Source organism: Gallinula chloropus (genome assembly GCF_964237585.1).
Source record: "Gallinula chloropus genome assembly, chromosome: 5".
In the NCBI taxonomy this organism is placed as follows: Eukaryota; Metazoa; Chordata; class Aves; order Gruiformes; family Rallidae; genus Gallinula; species Gallinula chloropus.
The window spans coordinates 17968184-17991210 of record NC_140090.1 but is presented as its reverse complement, the minus strand read 5'-3'; the positions used below and the strand labels follow the sequence as shown (position 1 = coordinate 17991210).

At 40.1% G+C, this 23027-nt stretch overlaps 1 protein-coding gene across 2 annotated transcripts in view; it reads left to right on the top strand.

The window, feature by feature from the left end:
- RBMS1 (RNA binding motif single stranded interacting protein 1) overlaps window positions 1-15913 on the top strand; it is a 74409-nt gene extending 58496 nt beyond the window's left edge. The window contains exons 7-14 of one of the 2 annotated variants that reach the window (XM_084265740.1): window positions 3593-3699; window positions 4570-4619; window positions 4714-4807; window positions 7946-7996; window positions 10112-10222; window positions 10814-10894; window positions 12129-12213; window positions 15038-15913. In XM_084265740.1, coding sequence (XP_084121866.1) covers window positions 3593-3699; window positions 4570-4619; window positions 4714-4807; window positions 7946-7996; window positions 10112-10222; window positions 10814-10894; window positions 12129-12206 — 572 coding nt within the window. In that variant the 3' untranslated portion in view covers window positions 12207-12213; window positions 15038-15913. Of the gene's footprint in view, window positions 1-3592; window positions 3709-4569; window positions 4620-4713; window positions 4808-7945; window positions 7997-10111; window positions 10223-10813; window positions 10895-12128; window positions 12214-15037 lie in introns of both variants that reach the window. The other variant, XM_084265739.1, reaches the window with a different exon arrangement.
- Window positions 15914-23027: the final 7114 nt, after the last annotated feature.

Here is a 23027-nt window from a genome sequence, read left to right as displayed (position 1 = left end):
CTCACAGTGACAGGCGCCTCCATAGCTGCAGCTCAGAGGGCCTCTAAAACCCCTTGGTTTTCATGAAGTGTCAGTGAGCAGGTGTTTTAAACATGGTGCCTTACCTGCAGAAGCAAAAGTCCACTCTGAGTCTTAGCCTTTTGTATCAGCTGTCCCTTAGCTGTGAATTCAGCTCTGAGTATTTATACTGTGCCTCCCCGTCTTGCACATACAGACAAGTCATGATTAATCATCCTTTTCATCACTGGGCCTACACACTTCCCAACAATTAAACAATAAAAATGACTCTCCCTTCCTTCCTGGACTACAAAAAAAGATTGCTTGACCTGTCTGTAAGCTTACTGGAGTTTTTTTTAATATATATATATATACTATATACATGTTTGTGTGTGCAAGGGAGTATCTTTATGTACTTGTGAAAAATATGAGGAAAGGTAAGATGAAGAAATCAATTTCAGATTTAAAGAGAGTAAGGATGATGTTCATTCCTTGGTGGGAGGACAATCAATAGATCATACTTGGCTCCCGGGAAGGTTTATCTCCGTACAGCTCTCCATCTGACCATCAGTCATTGTGTCCCTGAAGCAAAGAACTCGGGTCACAAGTAGGGAAGAGCAGCCAAAAATTGCAGCTAGGCTTTCAACTGCAGCAGTCCTCACTATAAGTGTTCAGATCTTGAACTGGAATCAGGGAAGGCAAATGCTGTAGATCCTTCTCACAGCAGCTGGTGGTATTAAGTAGGCGGTCCACTTAAATTTTTTTTTTTAATTTTTTTTTTTTTTTTTTAATGTGAGTTGGAACTTTCACAGCATTTGGCTTCATTTATGGACACAATGTGAAGCAAGAGAAGCTGGAAGGTCAGACAAACAAAGGTTCCCATGACCAGATCTTTGTTGAGTAAGATGGAGCGCCAACTTATGGAAAATCACAAATGCATGCCTTTTAATTTTTTTTTTTCATTGCTGCAGGATTTGGATGTTACATAAGTAAAATCTAGTACATGGGGACAATTCTTGTTCCAGCTTTTCTTTGTCTCTAAATTTGTCAGGAGAGTGTTTCCAGTACACCACAGAAGTTGCTTCATCACTTAAAATTTAGTTCTTTTCAGTTGCCTACTGACACAAAAACTTGTATTTATTCTTAAAATAGGCTTTTATGAACATTTTACTCAAACATTTGGGCAGGTTTATTCTGACATTTAAAAAAAATACCTTTATTGTGAGACAATAATGAGAAAGGTAAGTACAAAATATGCTTTCAGAAAAGTTTTCTAGAATTTACTGTGGGGACTTTTAGTGAAAGCATAATGCGGCTCTAGCGTGTTCACTGGCTGAATGCTGCAATAAAGAATCACGGGGCTAGAAACTTTTAGGTATTTTCTGGTGTCTTTATAAGTTGTTCTCATGCCAGTTTCTTTTGACTTCATCCAAAAATTTATAGTGTGTACTTTGGAAGTCGCACCTGCTTCCTGCAATACCAGGTGGTTTGAAATAATTTATGAGTAGCCAGAGATATTCAAGGTGGGGAAGAGCTTTTCTTTAAAAAAAAAAATCAAGAGTGTTTTAATTAAGTACAGATAATTTTAGTATTTGGATCTCAGTTCTCCCTTTCAGATGAATAGTTTTTTTCCTCCTCACTGCGTAAGATCAGAGTAAAAATAATTTCAGACCAGAACCTGAAAATTTTACCCATATTGACTAACACCTGAGATGAACTCTTATTTCAACAAAAGTGTATGTGGATAAAAATGCTATGTGGTATGACCAACATTATTGGGATTTAGCTTTTATATAGTAATGACGAATCATCAGCATATTGATACACTATCTTTTTGCCCCAAATACACAGAGATAGAAGTTGTTTCTCATGATAAAAGACCACAAAGCAAACTCAATTTTGGAAATGCAGAAAAGTCCCCTCAGAAATGAAAGATTCTGAAGACAGTGGTTTCGAGTGTCTCCTATGTTTCTATTTCCATGTACATTTATTCCACTGTTCTTAAATCTCTGGTATTTTTTCCAGTGTCATTAGCCTTTCCCTGGTTTATTTTATGATTATAGGATTTAAATTACCATTCTTTGTGAGGTAATACTTTCTAAATTAGTGCAACTGTCATGTTTAGTACTAAAATCTGAATCTCTAATAGTCAAGCTTTTTGGCTGCTGAATAATAGTGCACAGGTAGGAGAGATGCAAGCTTGATGGATGCGTGGTCACTGTTGGAGATGAGACAGGGAGCCACACATCAGTTCTGTCTCCCAGTCCATCTGTCTTTTGTAGAGAAGGCCATAAAAAGATGTATCATGTGGGAAGTGGATGCTTTCCCAGTGTTTTAGGCACGCCACCCAACGCCAGCAATGACTTGGCCGTTAGGGTAAGTTTTGTGCCAAAGTTTTATAAGAGAAGCTCTTTGCCAGGTTATAAGTCTCAAAGGTTTTCAATACCAATCCTCACTCTGTATTTACGAAAGAGGAGCATGTTGGCACTGGCCATAGTTATGTGAATAGATTTTGCTGCCTGCTAGGGAGCGCTGGATTTTTTCTTGGGGTTGTGTTTTTGCGGGTGGCCCTCACACCCTGTGCGTTTACTCTACATTTGAAACTTGCATGTTTTCAGATCCAGCTGTGTCTTATGAAGGTGTTTCCAAACAGAGAATGACTGGAGGAGTGTCATGGTAAAGCTGAGACAGCTCATGTGTCAGGAATTATTGGCAGAGAAGTGTTCATATCCAAGTCATAACAGTGCTTCCACCCTGTGATTAGGGAGGGTGTGGTGTGATGTAGCAGAGCTGTGCTTCAGCCATAGGTACTAAGAAGCTGTTGCCATTTAGGCTAGTAACAGGGAAAGAATACTGTGCAAACTTTTCTTTTTCATTGCTTAAATATTGCAGTTAAAATTTGAGATGATGGTCAGAATTATGTTACGCAAAACCCAAAAAAGCATAGTGATATCATTTCATTACAGGATGCAGAAAATGAGAAAAGAGGCATCTAGAAGAATTTCTGGTTGCATTGTGTGCTCTTCGTTGAGCAGAGATAAAAAGGGAATGGACAGTTGTGGCATTTTTTCAGTGCAAGGTGGCAGGAGATAAATGTACCCGCTCCACCCTGCTGGCTGGAGTATGTGGAGGAGCTGTGCCAGCTCTTCTGGCTGTTCTGGATGAGCAGAACAGATTAAGCTTTGGAACATTACGGAAACCTCCAAGGGGTGGGGAAATACATTAAAGGCCTTTCCCTAGGTTTAATCTCCACCCTCCTTAGTTGTACTTCCTAAGAGGCAAAGCTCAGAATTCAGATGGCAGTTCTCATTCATGCCCAGACCACCAGACACATACTCCAGGATACACAGACCGTGTTTCTTTCCAACAGGTTTAGAGCAGTAGTTTAAAATCAAAGACATAAGGCGTTCCAGATGCTCTGTTTGTGTGTGGCAGCTATCTTTGTGCTCAGCAGAACAGGCATTGATGTTCTAGTATGTTTCCATGTAATCTGTCATACTGGGACCATAAATTCAAAACCATACCTTGTTTGGAGTGTGGAGCACCAGTGTATGAACACTACTTCACTTAATATTCTTTCTTTCTTTCTTCTCAGTTCCTGCAGAACCTCTGTTGTGCAAGTTTGCCGATGGAGGACAGAAAAAGAGACAGAATCAGAACAAATATATACAGAATGGAAGAGCGTGGCACAGAGAAGGCGAGGTGAGACTTGTAAGTTCTCCCTTCAAGCTTTAGTGCGGGTGTACAATAATGAATACTTATGAAAATGATAGGCATTGGTACTTCTTGGCTTGGCTCTTTAGCAAATTAAAACGTGCAAGCAACTCATAGTTGTCAGTTTGCAACTCTGTAAAATACCTAACTGTATCTTTCTTAAGAGGAAAGAAGGGAAAATGCAAAACTCTTAAATCCTACTGTATTAAAGTCAACAATAAAATTTCCTTCAACTTGGTCAGGAATGTGCCTGAGAGACTTCTCATATTATAAAACTACCTGAAATATAACTTTATTTACATGTAGTAAGTAATCCTTTGATTTATGCGGCACTGAAATGCACATCACTTTCATAAGATTAAAATAGTATACCAGTCCAGCATTAATTTTTTTCAGTCACAGCTTTTTTAATCTTTAATGTTCAAGATAATAGTTGCATAGGCTTACTGCGGTTAGCAAGCCTAGACACCTCATTTATATGAGACAAGAAAATTCAAATGTGTCTTCTGAAAAACAGCACTCCCCATTCATTTTTATAGTTAATATATTGTAGGCAACACCCTAACGTAATCATCTTCATGCCCTGCCTCTGAAACATGCGTTCTCTTAGCCAGGTATTTCATAGATTGCATTTTGTTCCTCATGCTGGGAACTTGGAAACTTGTATTCACAGCCAATGCCACGGACTCTTTTCACTACAGAATTATTTCTGTCAATTAACCTTTCCCTAACTGGTAGTAATAAACTATTTAAGTACAAATTCTGAGTTAAAAAGAATGCAACTAAAGAAAAACTATGAGTAATAATTTACAATCAAAATTCTGTCAACTCTTCCTTTCCACTTTCTTTCTTTTAAAGGCTGGAATGACACTCACGTATGATCCAACCACAGCTGCTTTACAAAATGGGTACGTTAAAAAATGCTGCACTAAGCGGAAAAAAAGTTTGCACTATGAAAGATGTACAGAACTGGCATTTAATAAATATTTCTGCTTTTTCTAGATTTTATCCGTCACCTTACAGTATTACAGCAAACAGAATGATCACCCAGACATCTATTACGCCATATATTGCTTCTCCGGTTTCAACGTACCAGGTTTGTGTTTAGAACTTCATAGCTGAAATGATAAATAAACATAAGCTCCAATGAAACAGTTGCTACGTCTGGTTTTATGAATTCTCCGGTAATGCTTCATTTTAATGAAGTGGCCTCTCTGTGCTGTACAGCATGAAAATGAGGGCCTTAAAAACTAAAGGTGTATTTGTTTCAGGAAGCACAACAATTCAATGAAATACATGGTGTCTTGCAAAACAAAGTCTCTAACTTGTGCTGATAGCTAAGGTAATTTTAACCACTTCTGCATTTCAAGTATGATTTTCCATTTTCTTTTAGTCAAGTTCTTTCAGTGTCAACAATAATCTTAAAAATAGTTATTCTTTAGTTAAAACCTTCATGATTTGGTTAAATTCTATTTCAAAGATATTTCTCCATGCTTTTTGAACTTAGCTCAAGGTTGTTTCACTGAAAAAAAAAAAAAAAAGCCAAGTGAAGTGTTACATAGATGTACTAAGAAGGGTACAGAAACTTTCTTGCCATGAGAGAAGGAAATTTGAAAGAGACCTGTGACTTCAAATTCAATTCACGTTCAATTTCAGTGTTTTCATGTTAGGAGTGAAGAATTTAATAGTCTAGAACTGCGTGACTTTACTTTGAACACTAAATGAAAATATTAATCAGACATATTTTTTGTATTAGACCCAAGTCCAAAGCTTGCTGAAAGGGAATTCTGATAGGTGTCATCTTGAGTCTCCACTAAGGGACACTGACAGACAACTCAACCTGCTGAGAAATTATGCAGAACATTTTTTGTACTTTGATGTAAATCCCTTAGGAGTGCTCAGTTTTAGGGCATCGTACATTTCGGTTTAGAAGCAACTTTGCTTTTAATGCAGTCTCAGATTAGATTCTCTGTAATGACTACTCAAGAGATGCTGATTATCCAAGCAAAAATGAAATGATCATCTATTTTGGCATTTCAGTGCAACATCAGTGGTTTGGGTCGGACATAACCAAAACTAATTAAATTTGGAAGATTCTTACCTCTATGTCAGGGAAAGGAGAAGAGGCTCTTTGCTTTTCAGTGAGATATGTGCTGAGTTTGCTAGCTTGCTCTGGGTGAAAATGAATACAGAAGGCTACTTTGAAGGCATATAGAAGACTAATGGAGGCACAGTGGGACGTTTGGTCAGTATTCCCTTTCAGAAACTTCCACGTACCCTCCCATTCTAGGTAAAAAAGATGAGGAAGAATTGTCTAATATTAGTTTGGTGGTCTAATGTCTTCCTGTGAGAGCAGAGCATTATGTAGGAAGCAGTGTACTATGGGGTAAAGGGCAGCTGGATTAATTTTATATTAATTTCTGAGGTGACTTACGCAACAAGATGTTTGCTCTTGGCAGACAGTGCTAGTACTGTATTTTTCAGTATATTGAATCATTCTGTTTTGTACAGCAATATCTCAGAAACTACTCAAGTTTTTACCCAGAAAAATATTTAAGTAGAATTAGCTACTGTTTTTTATTAAAATATAAATGATTTATCAATATAAGATTGTCAGATATTCAGAATTTGAGTAAAAGTCAGGAGCTGGCATGGAAACATGCTTCTTAGGAATATAGTATTGCTTTTCTGGGCTTATTGAGATGGACAGGCCACAATAAAGTGGGCTTCCAAGAATATTGTTACCAGTATTTCAGTGTACACACCATGGAATTTAAATTATTGTGCATGGAGTTATTAACACCATTACACTTAATGTGCCATGGTAATAGGAACTGAAAATTAAATTCAAGTATTCTGTACTGGGGAGGAAGGAGGTTCTTGGCCAGAAGAGTTTCACAACTGAGCATTAGTCACTTGTTCATTACTGAGCCCTTCCCACTAAAACCTGCAGCATTCTGTGATGCACACAACAGGACATATCACAAGAGCATGATTTTTATTTTTTTTTTCTTTTGAGGTATGGTATAACCTGTTCCTAGATTTATTCTTAGTAAAGGTAAACAAATTAAAGAAAGTTTTGGCTAGTGTTTGTTTCTGCAACTCGTGTATAACCATGATGGTACTAATCAAGTTACTATCATAGTATGAGTAGATTAGCCAAAGCTTTAGTCAGGCTGTACCAGTATTTTTGCCATCCAACTTTTGCCTGAGGATAGGGAGGGTTCAAGTGTTTTCCATTTTTAAACTCCTGTTTGCTGTTTTTTTTTCTGATTGAAAAATAATTTTTAAAAAAGCTCTGATCTGAAAGTCAGTACCAAAAGGAGGGAAGAAATACTTCCATCTTTCAGAAAATTCCTCACCTGGATTTGTTTCAAGACTGTCCGTCCACCTGTCCCGCTCACGGGACTCTGGGAGTGATGGTAGAGCTGTTTGAGGGGCTTTAACTGTCCGGCCGCAGTGGCGAGTCAGTTCTGCTGGTGCTGTGCAGGTCAGCATCCTGTTGCAACCAGCTCTTTTTAACTAAGATAACTATGCAACCTATTTGTTTACCTTTGAAACTTTTTAATTTACCTTGTCATGCAAAGTGAAGCATCCTGCCTTAATTTAATTGGGTAGTCAGCGTTTTTGGAGAGTGAACATGCGAGTTGCAAGAGCAGAAGTGCTCCTCAGAACCTTCTCCTCTCCTGTCCTTGGGGACTAACAACCCACAAGGTCTTGGAGAAGAACAGTTCTCCTGAAGCTTCTCCTTGTTCCTGAAACAAGCTGCCTACAGAATTTGTTTTCTTTTTCCCTTATGAAAATCCAATAATTGACTTTATTCTGATCACACTAGAAGGCAAATGATGCTGTATCTTCTGAGATCCAAATTACTTTTCCCAAAGGGAATTTCAAGCACAAAAGAAGGTGCCTCATTTTTGAACACAGCAGAAATCTCCCATGCATCTCTTGGAACTTTCAGCATACTTGAAAATGTTTGAGACCTGCACTAAAACCATAGTGTGCTGATCTGAAAGGTGCATGTGATATATTGTCTCCAAATCTTTTTTCTGATTTACAGGTACAATACATACACTTTTCATAGACATCAGTGTTGCTCCACTGATTGCATTAGAAAATGACTGTATGAAGGAGGGGCTTGTTAACATGATTTGTTAGATTACTACTATATCTCAGATGGAGTATTCAGGAAAAGAATGACAAATGAAAAAGTAAAATTCTAATTTCGTTCTAGGTTCAGAGTCCTTCTTGGATGCAGCCTCAACCATACATAATGCAGCACCCAGTAAGTTTTTATGCATTGTTGTGTTACTGCAGTATGAACGCTTTACATACTTTATAAACAACAGGAAACAGATCAATTCCCACCCAATTACTTCCAGAGTTCTGACAATTACATCATGATTAAATCGTGGATCAAAATGATAAGAGAAACAAAGATAGTAACCTGAATTGGAGCCTCATTTTATTAGGGGAAAAAAAAAAGAAAGTTGCCTTCAGGTTATCAAGGCAATGAGGACAATTAGAGTTAGCAAGTCAGCTTCCTGAGGAAACCTTCCTTTTTTATTATTTAAATGAAAAGTACTTTGTAAATACCAATGTTTTACATGCTGTCTCCCTACCAGGAGTTGGAGTTGAAGATCCAAGGTTTTAGAGTGGGTCTAGAATAGTTCAGACTGGATAATTTGTGAGAGACAGATGGATGAAATGATATAAATGACGTTATGGGCACTCACTTGAGAGAACCTGCATAGCTTGTTCTGGCTTCACCGCTCATGAGTAATGCAAGTCTCCCTATACTTCTGGCTGTGGCATCTGTACCAGACTGTCAGGCATTCTAATCTATGCTCCCCCATGATATTTTGCTTCTTATCTATGTCATTTGTCAATTAAGTACCATTATATCTGAGACTTATTAGATTTCTTGAGATGAGCATTACAAATAATAACAGGCGCTTTAATATATGCAGTCCTGTAGTTAACAAACAAGCCTGTTTCCAGATATAGAAAGGATATTGTCTTGACTTTAATTAACCTCTCCATGCAGATTATAGAATGTAAATCTTCTTGGCAGAACATTTTCTTCTTGTGCATGCAGAGAAGGTGATACTAAACCAGAAGACCCTCTCGCACACTTAATTGTTGTTGTATTTGTGATTTTTCTGGCGTAAAACACACACACAAATGGTTTCTAACTTTTCTTTGTCAGCACAGATTTTCATTAAAAATATATGTTGTTTTTATGCTGTTAAGCATAAAAACTTGTTAACACAAGTTAATATGTTCCTATGCTGTAACAGGTATACAAGATGGAGATTTCACAGTTGAAAATAATGCTCTAGATTTCTGACTTAAGTTCAGTTTTGGCCTGTGCAAAGACTGGTGCTGTCTTGCTCATTTGCTTTGCAGAGAAGCCTGCAGTCTACAGACAGGAAATTCTTTTAGTGTTTGATGTGCCTGTGACTCATTTCGTCTACACTGATCACATGGTGTTTTTCCAGTTATACTCTGTAGGGTTTTTTCTTTTTTAGTTTTTAAGGATTAGCTGTTGACTCCAAACACTGGATTTTGGTATACAGCAATTAATTCTGTTAGTTTTGAGCCTCCATCAATTTTAATCAGCACTTCTGCAAGCCTACCAAATATTTGGAAGTGTGCTTTTGTAGAATGTGGTTGGACATTTGTTGATAACCCTCCATTTCAGATAACTCTGGAAAGCTTCTGAGTGTGCCCTCTATATTTAGCAATCTCAAGTGTTTAAAAATTACATGTATAAATTTTATGAAGTTAACAAAATAGTACAAGAGTGATAGAAAGGTCATTGCAGTAGCTAGTATTTAGACACAGAATCAATCTTCTACGCAGCATTGCTAACCCACTCTTCTAAAATGTGTCTGCTAATGAAACCAGCCATTAATTAGGGCAGCTCAGTCCTGTCTGTGAATGTCATATGTGACAGGTAGATTTCCCCTAATACAAACGTTCCTCCAAACCCTCCATTCCTAAAGATGAGATGACCTTTTCTTCCGAAAGCCTGAAAGTCCAAAGCTTCAGCTAAGTGAACCTGTACCTGGCAACACGTCCAACCTTTTCCTTGAAGTTAGAGTCTGTTTAAGCTCAGGTTTTACAAAGTGTTTTCTGCAGGTGTCCCCAGCACACGGGCTGCATGTTCAGTAGGAAGTCAGGGCAGGATTACCCCATTACCAAACTGTGCAAAGCACATCTGCTCAAGCACAATATTCCAGAGAGCCCAGACCTGTGTCCTGAGTCAGTGCTTGGCATTAAGGAGAGCTCTTGTGGTACATCCCCTTGAAAGAACAGCCTGCATTTAGACTCTCAAATCAAAAATGTAATTAAAATATGAATGTTGCTGCAACCATTGCTTTCTATCTCTTAACAGGGTGCTGTACTGACTCCCTCCATGGACCACACCATGTCACTACAGCCTGCGTCGATGATAAGCCCTCTGACACAGCAGATGAGTCATCTGTCATTAGGCAGTACTGGAACAGTATGTGGCAATTTAATACAAAATAGAACTTACACAAGTAGAAAATACTGTGTGTAGATCACAGTGCATGTGCAGCCTGCATGTAGGAAAAAAGTGATCCTTCAAGTAGTCTTTCATCCAGTAAAATATTAAGAACTGTCTAGGTGTTTTAAATTGCATTTAGCAGTTTTTATTCAATCTGCTAACTGATCAGAAATTGGGAATGAGTAAATAAAACAGACCAAAGAAAATGAAAGGAGGTCACTCTGGAGTTGGCTTTGCTCTTCAGGAGATCAGAGATGCAGGAAGTAATACGAAATGTGGAACAGAAACTGAACCAGAAGAGATGCAGTCTAGCTTCTAAACTGAGGGACCCTTCTTTTCTATGCAGATAGAATTAGAAAACAAAAATATGATGATTGGGATTAACAGAGGACAGATATCTCGTTATTCTGAAAGGCCTATTAATTTCAGACAGAAAACACTTTCCCTTGTGTATGTTGCTTTAGGAAACCCTCAATATCTATTAACAAATGTCATAATCAGTATTTTGAATACTCTTAAATTTATGTTGGGCTTTGACTGAACTTAATGGACTGTCTGTCTTTCTAGTACATGCCAGCCACAACAGCTATGCAAGGAGCCTACATACCCCAGTATACACATGTCCAGACAGCAGCGGTTCCTGTGGAGGTCAGTATATTCTGTAAAAGACTTGAGAGGAGAAATATGAATATGATACTCGATTTTTTTTGTTGTTTTCCCTGCTAGGAGAACTACCATTTAAAGCCTAGCATAACTGGGAGTGTGCTCTGGACACAGTGTATGTTAAAACTAGAAAGTGTCATCATTCTCATCTAATGTAGCTAGGATTATAACACTGACCTGTGCTTGTCGCACTGCAGTACTTGGAGCAGTCTTCTGTGTAAGCATAGCTCAGTAGGTCAGATGAACCTTGTGTCTTGTGAAGCCTAATTTCCAATAGGAACAGGCTGGTTTTGATCTTTCATTTATGTTTCCTATCAGCACACATTTCTGCCAACACATCTTGACTGTAGCTTTTTGCAAAGAATCCCAATTTTTCCCTGGCATCTCAGAACACCATGTATATTTGCCTAATAAACTCCTCTACAAGTCCAGTTAAAGGGTGTAATTAAAGGGTAGACAGCAGTTTGTCTGCTCTTTTGACTTCCCTTGCACCCTTTTATTGGTCAACACTTCTGTAACAGAGGAGACAGACAGGGTATGCTGCAGCACTTATGTTCAGAGCGAGCTCTAGACTGTCTCTTCCAGAGCACAAAAGTCATTTGTAACTTCAAAGTGTCTCTGTCCAGAAAGCCCAGAACTTGTCCAGCTCAGTGTATGCATCTGCCCACGTGGCCTTGTGGCAATTAGCTGCTCCTTGCACTGTCTGCCAGAGCCCAGTCAGTTGATTCATTCCCGGCTTTCCAGGGGTCTGTGGGTGACATCCCAGCTACAATTCTTTTTGTTGCCTAGTGCCAGTTGTGCCACAGTACTCAAGGCGGCAGTGTTTGTACGTGTGGTAAGTAGATCTCATTCTTCTTGCTGCCCCTCAAGAGGGGTGGAGCACAATGCTCTTTTGCATTTGCAAATAGACAATATACGAATGGTTATTTGCTCCCTTTATGTATTTATTTCTATAATGTCAAAGGGTTTGGGTTTTTATACATTTTCATCTAAGCAGTGGAGGAATACATGGTTTGCATGATCCTTTTATTTCTCCGTTTGCTGAAATGTAAATCAATGCAAAGTTAACACTTGTAATTTGGAATACCTCACTTGAGAAATGTTAGAAAGACTTTAGATTTGAGAACTGTTAATTGCACGAGCCGCATGGAAGTACAGACTGTGGTTAACACTGCCTGATTTTTGTCTCTCATGTCTTTGTCTTCCATTTTATTTGCAGGAAGCCAGTGGTCAACAACAGGTTACAGTAGAGACGTCCAGTGACCATTCTCCATATACGTATCAGCAAAATAAGTAACTGTGAGGTAGGGGCTCATCCTGTGACGTGAAAGACGTTATTTTGTTTCATAATTTACCATATTCTGTATTGATTTTTAAAAAATATATGTATCATATAAATAACACTGATAGTATCTGGGGACAGGCAGTGAAGTTAATTAGAATTTGGCCAGAGTTAGAAGCCAGGAAAGAAAGCATTCAGGTTCCAGAATTGAGTTAATGAATTATGAGTAACAGTGTATTAATAATTTCTCTATACCATAACTGAATTGTGTTGTATTTTAATTTGTTCATCTTGGCAGCATGCTGTACACAAGAATAACACTGAATTAGTGAAAAACACTAGAGTCACAATGCTAAAGGGAACTGTATTTATACATATAACATCCCCTAGTTCTGTGGTACATGTAAGATCTGGAAGCAGCTTTGCAACTGACTTAAAGACCACAGGCAGGGGTCTGGTAGAAATCCGTGCTGACCCTTTTTCCCGGAGCTCACCCTTTATTTGAGAAAAAAGCAGTTTGATCCAGAAATTTTAATCCCCATCTTTACTTGGCTTTAATTCCAGAATTGTTTTACTTTCCCACTCCAGGTTTCCTCTAGGCCTTTCTTTACTAATCAGTCATTAGCTTTACCCAAACTCATTCCATGCAAAATATGTAGCATAGATTGCCATCCTGAAAATACTGTTTGCACTAACCACCCCCTTCTCCATCCTCTGTGTTTTAAAATTCTGGAATTTAGATGTTCCTTGACTCACATTTCAGTGTTTTGTAAACCAGGCAACTTGACTGCAGCATTTTTTAAATCAAATTTTTTAAGACCTCATACTAACAAATTATGTTCAGTTGCAGTCGTGTGCTAGAGACTGTCTTAGAAGGGTTTTTCTACAGCTCTAACAGCATTTGTTACATACTCAAAAATCATAATCAGTTATGTGTGAGGAACTTGTAATTGTGTGAGATCTTCTCTAAAATGTATAGAACTAATAGTGCACTCATTTTGCTGCTTTTGATTGTGCAGGTCAGGTGCTTTATTTGACAACGTTGCTCTCCTCCCCATTATTGACATAACAACTTCTTATATGTTCAAGAATGTAAAGATAGAAACAAACTAATGGGGAAACTTCGCATGTTCAACAGATGGCACAGTCTGCATAGCACAACAGATGACCTGTGTTTATTATTGTAGTCTGGCCAAATGCCGGCATCTAGAGAAAGCCCACATCCTTGACTTGCATCCAGGACAGGGAGAAAGCGAAGCCACAGACTATTCTTGTTTCCCACCTCCTAGTGTTAAAATCATGGCTCCTGCGTGGTTCCTATGCCAAGGCTATCAGCTGGTGTTAACCACTTTTCAAATAATTATTTCTTTTGCCCTAAGTCTTCCCTGTGGGCATGTAAAACCTCCTTACTGCCAGAGATGAGTGGTAGGCAGTGGAGCGTAATCCCGCATGTCATCTCCCCATCCTGTTTCTCTCTCTCCCCCAGCCTGTCAGTATCTTTCCCATAGGCTGGGGCCAGGCAGGAGGAGTGGCCTTTACTCTCCATAAAGGGTGAGATATGTTGCCCTTTGCGATGCATTCGATAATGCTGACTCCATGTAGAATACCCAGCTCTGTGTGTTTGCTGTAAGCCCATTTTCCACCTATTTGAATCCTCAGAGAAGAACCTGCTACCTGTGTTTATATGCAGTGGGGAGCCAGTGAAATCTGCGTCCGCTCTGGCAGCGGGCACGTGGGGAAGGTTAATATTACTCAGCTGATTTCAGCCTCAGAGCATGGCATTTGATATTTCTGTCCCTGGAACGTGTTGGTACTTGTCATTTTTCGGACGTGTGAAGGGGAGGGAACGGACAGTTATTTCTTGCCCTAAATATGGGAAACAGTGTGGTCTCTTAATTGTCGTGGCTTCGTTACTATTGTCAAATTAAAATGTCTTTCTAAATGCACACGCAGCGCTTTTGGGAAGGCATTATTAAAAGTCAGTGTACATACTGCCATAAATAAGAGGTAAATGGCAGCTAGCACAGTTGCACAAGTGGACTCAGTCCATCAGAAATACACAGCCTCTTTCCTCTTTCCTTTCATGGCTGCATTCAGTAACTTTATAGCTTCTTTGTAAAAAGTTGCTACCATGTCAGAATAGGAAAGAACTTTGATAAAACCTGCTTGTGATCATTATGCACCTGTAAACGTACAAACCTTAAAATACCAGACTTTGCCTTGCCTAGAGAAATTCAAAAGCCACCTACGCTTTTTTCATTAGCTGGGTATTTTTTTTAAACCCATATGGCAAAATAAGCCAATACAGTAAATTGAGAAGTTTGCCTTCAAATTTAATGAGCCCTGAATTGCTGTTAAGTATTAACCAACACGGAGTAGCTGTCTCTGCGTTGGCTGTTGTAACTTGTACAGAGTCTCTCCCTGAGGCTGCACCGAAAGAAAGTTGTGTTCCCTTTCCATAGAGATCAAAAGCCTCGGAGATGCCGCAGGAATAAGCTCACACGCCCAACCATTTTTGGTCAATTAAAAGGAAACAACAATAACAAAACAACAAAGAAGGAAATCGCTTTGAGTGCAGTCTCACAGTTCCCCAGCGGGAACTCCGCATGCTGAGCGGGGCTTAGAGGGGCAAGCACGGCACCGGCCAGATCCTGGCAGAGCCTTATCCGGGGAAGGGCTGAGCACCCCTGCTGCAGCCTGGGTTGCCTCTCAAATCTGTGCTTGGGTTCCCTTAGTCTTCTCACAGCTATGGAAAACAGCAAATGATTTGGATTTAAGGGGAGCTACATTAGGAAAACCCCGCGCAATTGTACCGCTGCTCTAGCTCTGACCTTTCTGTCTTACAGATGCCCAGTGTTGACCTGGCCTGGAGAAGGGTGCAAAGGCTGAAACAATCATGGATTTTACTGATCAATTGTGCTTTAGGAATTATTGACAGTTTTGCACAGGTTCTTGAAAATGTTATTTATAATGAAATCAACTAAAACTATTTTTGCTATAAGTTCTATAAGGTGCATAAGAAAAACCTTAAATTCACCTAGTAGCTGTTCCCATGAACAGGTTTATTTTAGTAAAAAAGAAAAATTTTTATCAAGTGTTATGACGCAAAAAAAAAAATATTCAAATTTCTGGGTATGCACAGATGACCACGAAGACTTATTCACGTGCATGACAGAATTTGTGTTTTGGTTTATTTTTATTTTGTTTGTTTTCTTTTTCCTTTTTTTTTTTTTTTAATTGTATGAAATGGGTTTTCTGAAGTTTAAAATAGTAAAACATCTAAGATGATGTTCTGTGCTTGCAGTGTGTGAGTGTTGCTTTAGTGCTGTGTTGCAGTTATAGTGTCTGGTCTTTTAGCTTTCTGTTTTTCTTTTAATGTAGTGTGAAGTGTCTTATCCTTTTCTATGAATTCCAATTTGCCTTAAATCTTTCGATGCTGTAGCTGTTTCAGTAAGTAGTCCAAACTAATGGTGTAGAATGCTTTGACCAAATGAGCTGGTCTATTATGCCTTGTAAAACAGCAGCATAGGGCTTTTAAAGGTAGTCAATAAAAATTGCTGAAAATTTGGCTTTTTTAATGTGTAGTAAGTGTTTTTAATGATTTTTCACATAATATGTAAGGTAGTGAAATGCAAGAGGGGGAAAAATGTTTTGTGTGAAACACATTTTCTGACTGGGGAAATTTTAATAGGATAAATTGTTTGTAAGGCCATATGCCAATAGGTCCCTCTGGTAGTTTGAATGATTTAGGAACTCTGCTGTATGACGCAATGTAAAATCTTCTTTTTTTTCGCCTTTTTTTTTTTTTTTCTTCCCAGAAACTAACTTGATGTTCTAGTTTTAGCATAGGTAGAGTAGGGAGTTTGGGGTGGGGATATCACCGAATGTTTCTGTCCTTCCTTTATACTAATGATAGTGCTTTAGGATGAGGATCGTGCTGAGACTTAGCAAACCGAAAAGTTGCTATTACAGCGAAATGGCAAAAGCTAAAGGACTCATTTTCAAACATAGGCTGAGATGTAAGTGGAAGCATAATTGATTGGGTACTAGCTCTCTATAGTAGGTAAATAAAAAAATAAAAAGACTTGGCACTTTTAAAAGGTAACTTTACCAAAGAACAAAGAGCCAGTAACCAATAATTCTGATTTGTCTCAGCATTACGTCTTCTGTACTCTTTATTTTTGCCGGACCAGTTTGCGGTTAGGAGAATGTGCCTTTTTTGTACATTTGCATTTAGGTTTTATAATTTTAATTGATGTATGGACACAAAAGCATGAAGGAAGACTTGGATCCAAGCAGTGCCACACTTTACATCATCACTACAAGTGTTAAGTGTAAAGAAAACCAATTTTGAAACTATGAAATTCCTGATTCATAAATACACAGTTATTTGTACTTCACATATTAGATAATTCACTGCTACTAAAGCTCTTTATTACAATTGCATATGTTTTAAATCGAATGATAAATTAAGTTGTCTTCCAAAACTGTGTACTTCTCTGGTCAGCTGTATATGATCAGTTATCTACCTCAAAGTTTATTTCCTTTTGTATTGGGACAGGTTGCTGGCCCTCCCTGTTTCCACAGACCAAATCATCCTAGCTCGGGAGCTAGGGCTAAGCAGTTGTTTCTTTCAAGTATTTTTTAGTTTTTAAATTTTGTGTGAGTATTGGAGTATAGATGTCGGTGACATTTCATAGTTTCAAAAGTAAATTGCTGCTCTGAGAAGTGTAGATTCTAGTGAAATACATAGTCATAAGAGATGTGTTTTTGTTTTTTCTTTTTTTTAAAAAAAAAGTTGTGGTATTATTGGTTCTATGCTCCCTGGAATATTACTGCTTTGTAAAAGTCCAGACTTCCTGCAGCACCTTGCCTGTATCTGGTAACTTTCCAAGCCTGGATCTCTCACTACTTGATATTTTTGCGTTAATTAAAACTGCAGTATGATAGCTGTGTTAGAGGGAGGGAAGAGCTGCTGCCAGAAATGTCTGAACTAAGTGCCATACTCATTGTCTGGGTAAGATTTGGGAAATTTAACCTCTGTACATAAAGAAATAATCAGTTACTTAAACATCACATAGTAGACAGCCATTAAATTATAAAAAATTAATTTATGAAGAAAGACCTTTTGTACAGATTGAAAAAAAAAAAAGATTTTCATAGAGATATCTATATGATCAAGAGAGTTAATTTTTTATTTTTGTTTTACTAGTGCCACAAACTTGCCAGTGGTAACTTATTTGTCCGGTTCAAGATAACTCTGTAGTTTTGTTTCCTAGGACTTGTTGTTAAACGCCAAAAGACATTTTTGAACTGTAAATTTGATTAGATTGTTAGCTTTTTTCTGTTTTATTTCTTTGAAAACTTTTGAATAAAAAAGATCCAAAAAACTGAAAATGCATTGCTTCTTTCCTTCAGCCACCTCTTTACTGGGGGGAAATCCCCAGCAGGTTATGGTAAACCCTTAGCATTTCTTTTGAAGTGCTCGGAGTTGCTTTCTGCTGGATTTTTCCCTCCTCTATCTTTTGTTAAAATCAAATTTTAACTCTTTCAAACCACATTACGGTCACCTGTTCTTTCAGACACAACAGGAAAAGATGCATGAGAAAGACATCATGAAATACTTGATTCGAACACCAGAACTCAGTTGTTCTGTGCGTCAGCCCACACTGTGGGTTGTGGATAACCAGCCCTGCACGCTATAGTTGTAAAAGCAAGAGGTAAGCATGGAGATGGAAGGTCACTTTGGAAGTTCATAACCTTGAATTGCTGCCTGCAAGTCCTTTCGTCTGGCCCGTGCGGTGGTGTTGGCTGGCATACCTGGCTCAGGAGAGCAGAGGTGAGACTTCACAGGAATTAAAAATTATCCCAAGCGTTCGCCTTCCAGCTGCAATCTTTGAGTATTTTATTTCTTCGAAGATAACCTCCGATTTTATTATCCTTCTGGCAAGATCACCACTTCTGATGAGAGGATTGCTCTACCCAACATAAGGCTTGGCAAAGAAAGAGTAAAATATCAACTACTGTGTCTCCTCGGCCAAATGTTTTTCCAGGTACTCAGTCCTCAACATAGCTTTGTATGACCACCCATGGCAGGAGAGGGGCTCTGACCTAGACTTGGGCACCCCAGGGTGCACCCCATGGCTGAGTGACACAGTGGGGTCCTGCACTGGCTAAGCAAAAGGGAGGCTCACTCACCGCAGGCTGTGCCACCCTGGAGAACCCTGTCCCGCTTGGGAGACAGCCCCTGACATCATGCTCCTGGTTTTGAGCTATCCCAAGGACTCTGCCTGGCCTGGAAGCCTACAGGGTGGGTCACTGGGGGTCACGTTGCAGGCAGGGCGCAGCCACAGGCATCAGTCGCAGGATGCTGATGCAAGATACTGAGAATGAATGTGTTTCCAGTGGAGTTAGCGAAAGGGACTCGCCTAGAGGTTAGGAAATGATTTGCATTGGCTTCTGCAGTGAAGATATCCTCCATGGCTCTTATTGTTAATGAAGAGAAAGGGCCCTCACACTGTGTGCTACTAAACACAATTAGACTTTTGCAGCTGTGGGGGGAAAAAAGCTGTTTAACCATTTGGTGTTAATTTAGATACTGGCCCAGTATGTTGCCTGTCTAAAATGCAGTGGATGGGAAGGTGAATGCAGAAAACTTTCAAAGGGTTTTGTTACATTATTCCTGTTCACCACCATACAGAATTTATCTTGGATTTATAAGCAGCCTTTTTGAATTACATATGAATGCTACCTCACAAAAGCTATGCACAGTAGACTCAGAATAATGCAGGTAGGAAAGACTTCTTGCTATCTATTTGCTTTTCTAATTAGCCCTATGATAAACTTAGCTCTCTTACTGTAACCCCAAATATATTTGATAAGAATGAATGCTTTCAGATTAGTGCCTTCTGCCTGAATGTAATAAGGTTATATGTATCACTTCTATCAGGCAATCTGCAATAAGGCAATGACTTTATGTAATATATTTTTATTATATATAATAAACCTCCTATTTATTACCAACTGCCTCGTTCAAACGTCGACTCCATCCTCTTGCTTACAACCTGTTTTGAACCTTACTTGCAGACATGCTGTTCCTAAAATTTACCTGTCAACAAATGCCGACAAGCATCACGCCCATGTAGAATGATTTTTATACTGATAGAAATGTTCTGTGCGAGACCACGCACAGACCCTCTTGGTTGCTAGTGATTAGAAAGTAGCCTTTCTTTAGGTGCTGTACAAAGTCTTTTATCTTCCTCTATTTTCTAAATTAAACTGGGCAGGGGCAAGACAAGTGCAGGCGATGCATTAGCAGCAGCGGAACAAAGGAGTGTTGATCAGCTGAGCTCTGCTAATGACTGTTTGCATGTGTTGGGCTAGAATACTTGTGGAGTAAGTCAGAGTAGTCTAAAGCACTTTCCTGGCACTCTTTGTCAGGTAATCTCAGAGGAAAACAAAAATGAAAATTGCTGTTCTGCTCTCCCCTTCTAGCTTTAATTTATGCTGTGGTACCTCCACCACACCAGACAAACGTGGTGATTGACTAAAACTGTCACCTCACTTTCTGCAGAAACATCATATGAGAAATGCATTTTATGTGCCAGAATATTTATATGAGTTGCTACTCCTGCTCTTCCCGTGCACGCTTCACTGCACTCGTTCCTTTTGCTTTGATCAACCACTCCAAAATTATTTGCAAACTTTCACATGTGTTGGAATAAGACTCTCAATCCTATCCTGTCCAGCAGTGTCTTATTGTGAGAGCCCAATGTGTTATTTGGTGGCATTTAAGACGTGTATGCTGTTACCTTCCAAACGCTTGCAACGCTGACGTACTCTTTCAACTGTGAAAGATCATCTGTATGATTCCCCAGCCAACAAATTCTGGCATTGATTAACCCAAACAAATCTGAGGCTTTTGGCTTTCAGACTTGGTCCATTAATTCTATCCAGAATAGGGGTTAGGATATACAAAACTGATTCTGCTTGGCAACTTCTCCAGCTACTCAGAGAAGCCAAGCTGGTGTCAGAACAGCAGAGATTTACAGCGCGGTGACCAGAGGGAGTGTGTAAAGGCCTGCGTGTGGAATGAGTCAGTCTCTCCTTTTCAGGACAGCTTGAACTGTATCTACCATCTGAGAAACCTATGCAGCCCGTTTCTGTAGTGAAGAAGAAATTATATCACAGGAAAATACTACTGGATTTTTTTTTTCATGTCCAGGAAGAAAGAACAGCTTGTCAGCAGGCAAGCTTTAACCCTGTCAGTTATCTTGCCTTTTTTCAACAGTATCCCCTTGCTCAATACTTACATCCATGGTGTTCTGAATCCTGCTTTGTGTCCCTGGTCTCCCTTCAGCTGAATAACATGATCTCTTTCAGCAGCTTCTCTGGGATAGAAGGAGTTTTTTTAGAACTTAAAGAATGAAGGCATATGGCACCCTAAAGACTTCTCACATACACCTCACAGGTGTTAGATCAATGTGCTCAGGCAACTTTCTAAGTAGCTTTATTGTTTGAGAGCCTGGCACACTAGTGGTACCAAGGGAAAACATTTAGGAAAGGATTTCTGCACATGCACTCTGCTCATCCTAAAGCAATCACCTGCAGTAGGAATTCTCCCCTGTATTCTCCCCACCTGAAATAAACACACAGGGTCAATGTTTTTAAGCAATAGCTGTGAAGCACTTTAGTGTAATGGAATAAGCCAATGTTTTTAAAAAGGCCAAGAGAAAATTTACTAGTAAATAAGATGCTTTGGTAAGAAGTTTTAGCTTCTTGCAAGCACAAATACGAAATTACTTTTCCTTGGTGTTCTTTGGTCTTCCCCCAACAGCCAATGCTTTTTCACCAATGAGAAAATATTCTGGGTTATGGGGTTGTCTTCCAGTGAGTGTAAAAAATAGGAAATATATTTACAGGAATTTGTTACAGCCCCCCTTTTGTACCAGTTTGTTTAAGTATCTTTTGCCAGTCTCAAAGGATCGGTAAGCAGAATACACATAACTAGAGTATAAAGCAGTTGTTGAGTAGCACACAGGAGAGGGAGGTTCTCACAAGTCATTGGGCTAAGCATGAGTGCACTCACCCAACAAGGAATGTGATGTCTAGGTGAAGACACGGGGCTGGAGGGGAAGGGTCCGTCCTTGCAGCTCCCTGGAGCAGCCCCGCAGCATTGCCATGTTTCTATCTTTGGCCAAGCTTGGTCAGTGCCCCTGGCAGTGATGATTTGCCCCAACAAACCAACCTGATGCTTCCTGACTTGTCTCACTTTTCTTCCTTCAGATTTTATACTGTCCCGTGTTGCTGCTTTCCCTCCTGAGTCCTTGAGCTACTGGCAATTCTGTCCCAACAGCTCTGCCTCCATAATTTTACCTTTCTTACCTCTGCAGATTTCCTCACAGCTTTTTTCCTGCAGGCTGAGGCCAGGCTGTGCAGCTGGGCCAGAGCAGAGCCGGGTCTCGGTGCCTCGGCAGCTACAGCCCCAAAAGAGAGGAAAGAGGCGTGTGCAGGGGCTGCAGTGAGGGGCTGGTGTACTGCAGGTCTTCCCTGTGTCAGGAAACCCCATTCAAGTGCTGTTGGAGGAGTGGGCACTCAGAGAGCTCCTAGTGTTGCTGTCTTTGCCAGAAAAGAATGAAAACTGGGTTTCAAACAGCTTTAAGGGAGGCTAGTATAGCTGGGTGCAATAAAATGCTCCAGAAATTACCAGCTGTGTGTACTGTAAGTTCATGACCTCCTTCAGCCCTGCTCTGCTCACTTTCCATGGTTCAACAGGTTCCAGCTGTTGGGAAGCAGTGGGTTCAGAGGCAGCGGGAAGGAGGCGGCTCTTGGCAAGTCACAGACGTGGTGAAAAGCCCCTTTGCCACTTGTGCCATCACTGTGCCCTGAGCTCTTGAACCACAGGAGTTACAGAACAAAGACAGCACTAGGGAAGTAAGATTGCACACGAGGGTGGGAACCGTTGGGTTTTAAGTTGTTTCGTAGTAAACTGTATTTGTATTTAAGGGAATGGTCTTGCTCCATCTTCACTGTGGTGTCTCTGGAAACAGCAAAGCTTTACCCTCTGTCCTAGGGGGAATTTTGTACTGAAGTGTTGAAATCCCAGATTTCAGTTATTTTAAAAAAAAAAATAAAGAAAGAATTAAGCAGTTCCAAGAATTCCTCTCCTGAAAATATATTGCAGATGTAAGTATAGCCAGTCATCTCTGGGAAAACAATCCAGGACTGGCCATACCATTGTGTGTCTTACAGTAAAGCACATACACAGCTCATCTGTTCCAGATGGTGACCATCCATCTGATCAGCCCTGCAGCATGTGGTGCTGCCCCACTGCAAGGCTGCAATTAAAATTTCCTAAGCAACATCCTGCTTGTCAGCAAACCCAACCGCTGGGCCCTGTCTTACCTGGGCTTACATTGGTGTGTGAGTGGTGCAGAGCCCTGGGCTCGGAGGGACACTCTGTGCCGGCCTGGGCTCGGGCTCTCTCCCCGGCAGCTGCTTCTGGGTGCTAGTGCTGGGGTGAGAGGTGACAGACTGGAGAGACCCCGGCACCCCAGCTGTCCCTCTGCTGCTTTCCTGGTCCCAGGGCTGAAGCAGCTTCTCACCTCGCAGCCAGAAGAGGGCATGTTGTTACTGGAATCGCCGTGGAAGGGGAGAGCCCGTCCCTAGGACGTAATCGCGGAGCCTGTTATTAAAAGCAACCCCCCGACCCCCCGCCTTCACACGATGCAGTGCTCACATTTCTAATAACGTGAGCGGCGTCTTTATCAGAGGCTGGGGGGTGGAGGGGGGTGGGGGAAGCTGTCGTTTTCTTCTGGCTAACGAAACGCGTGCGGG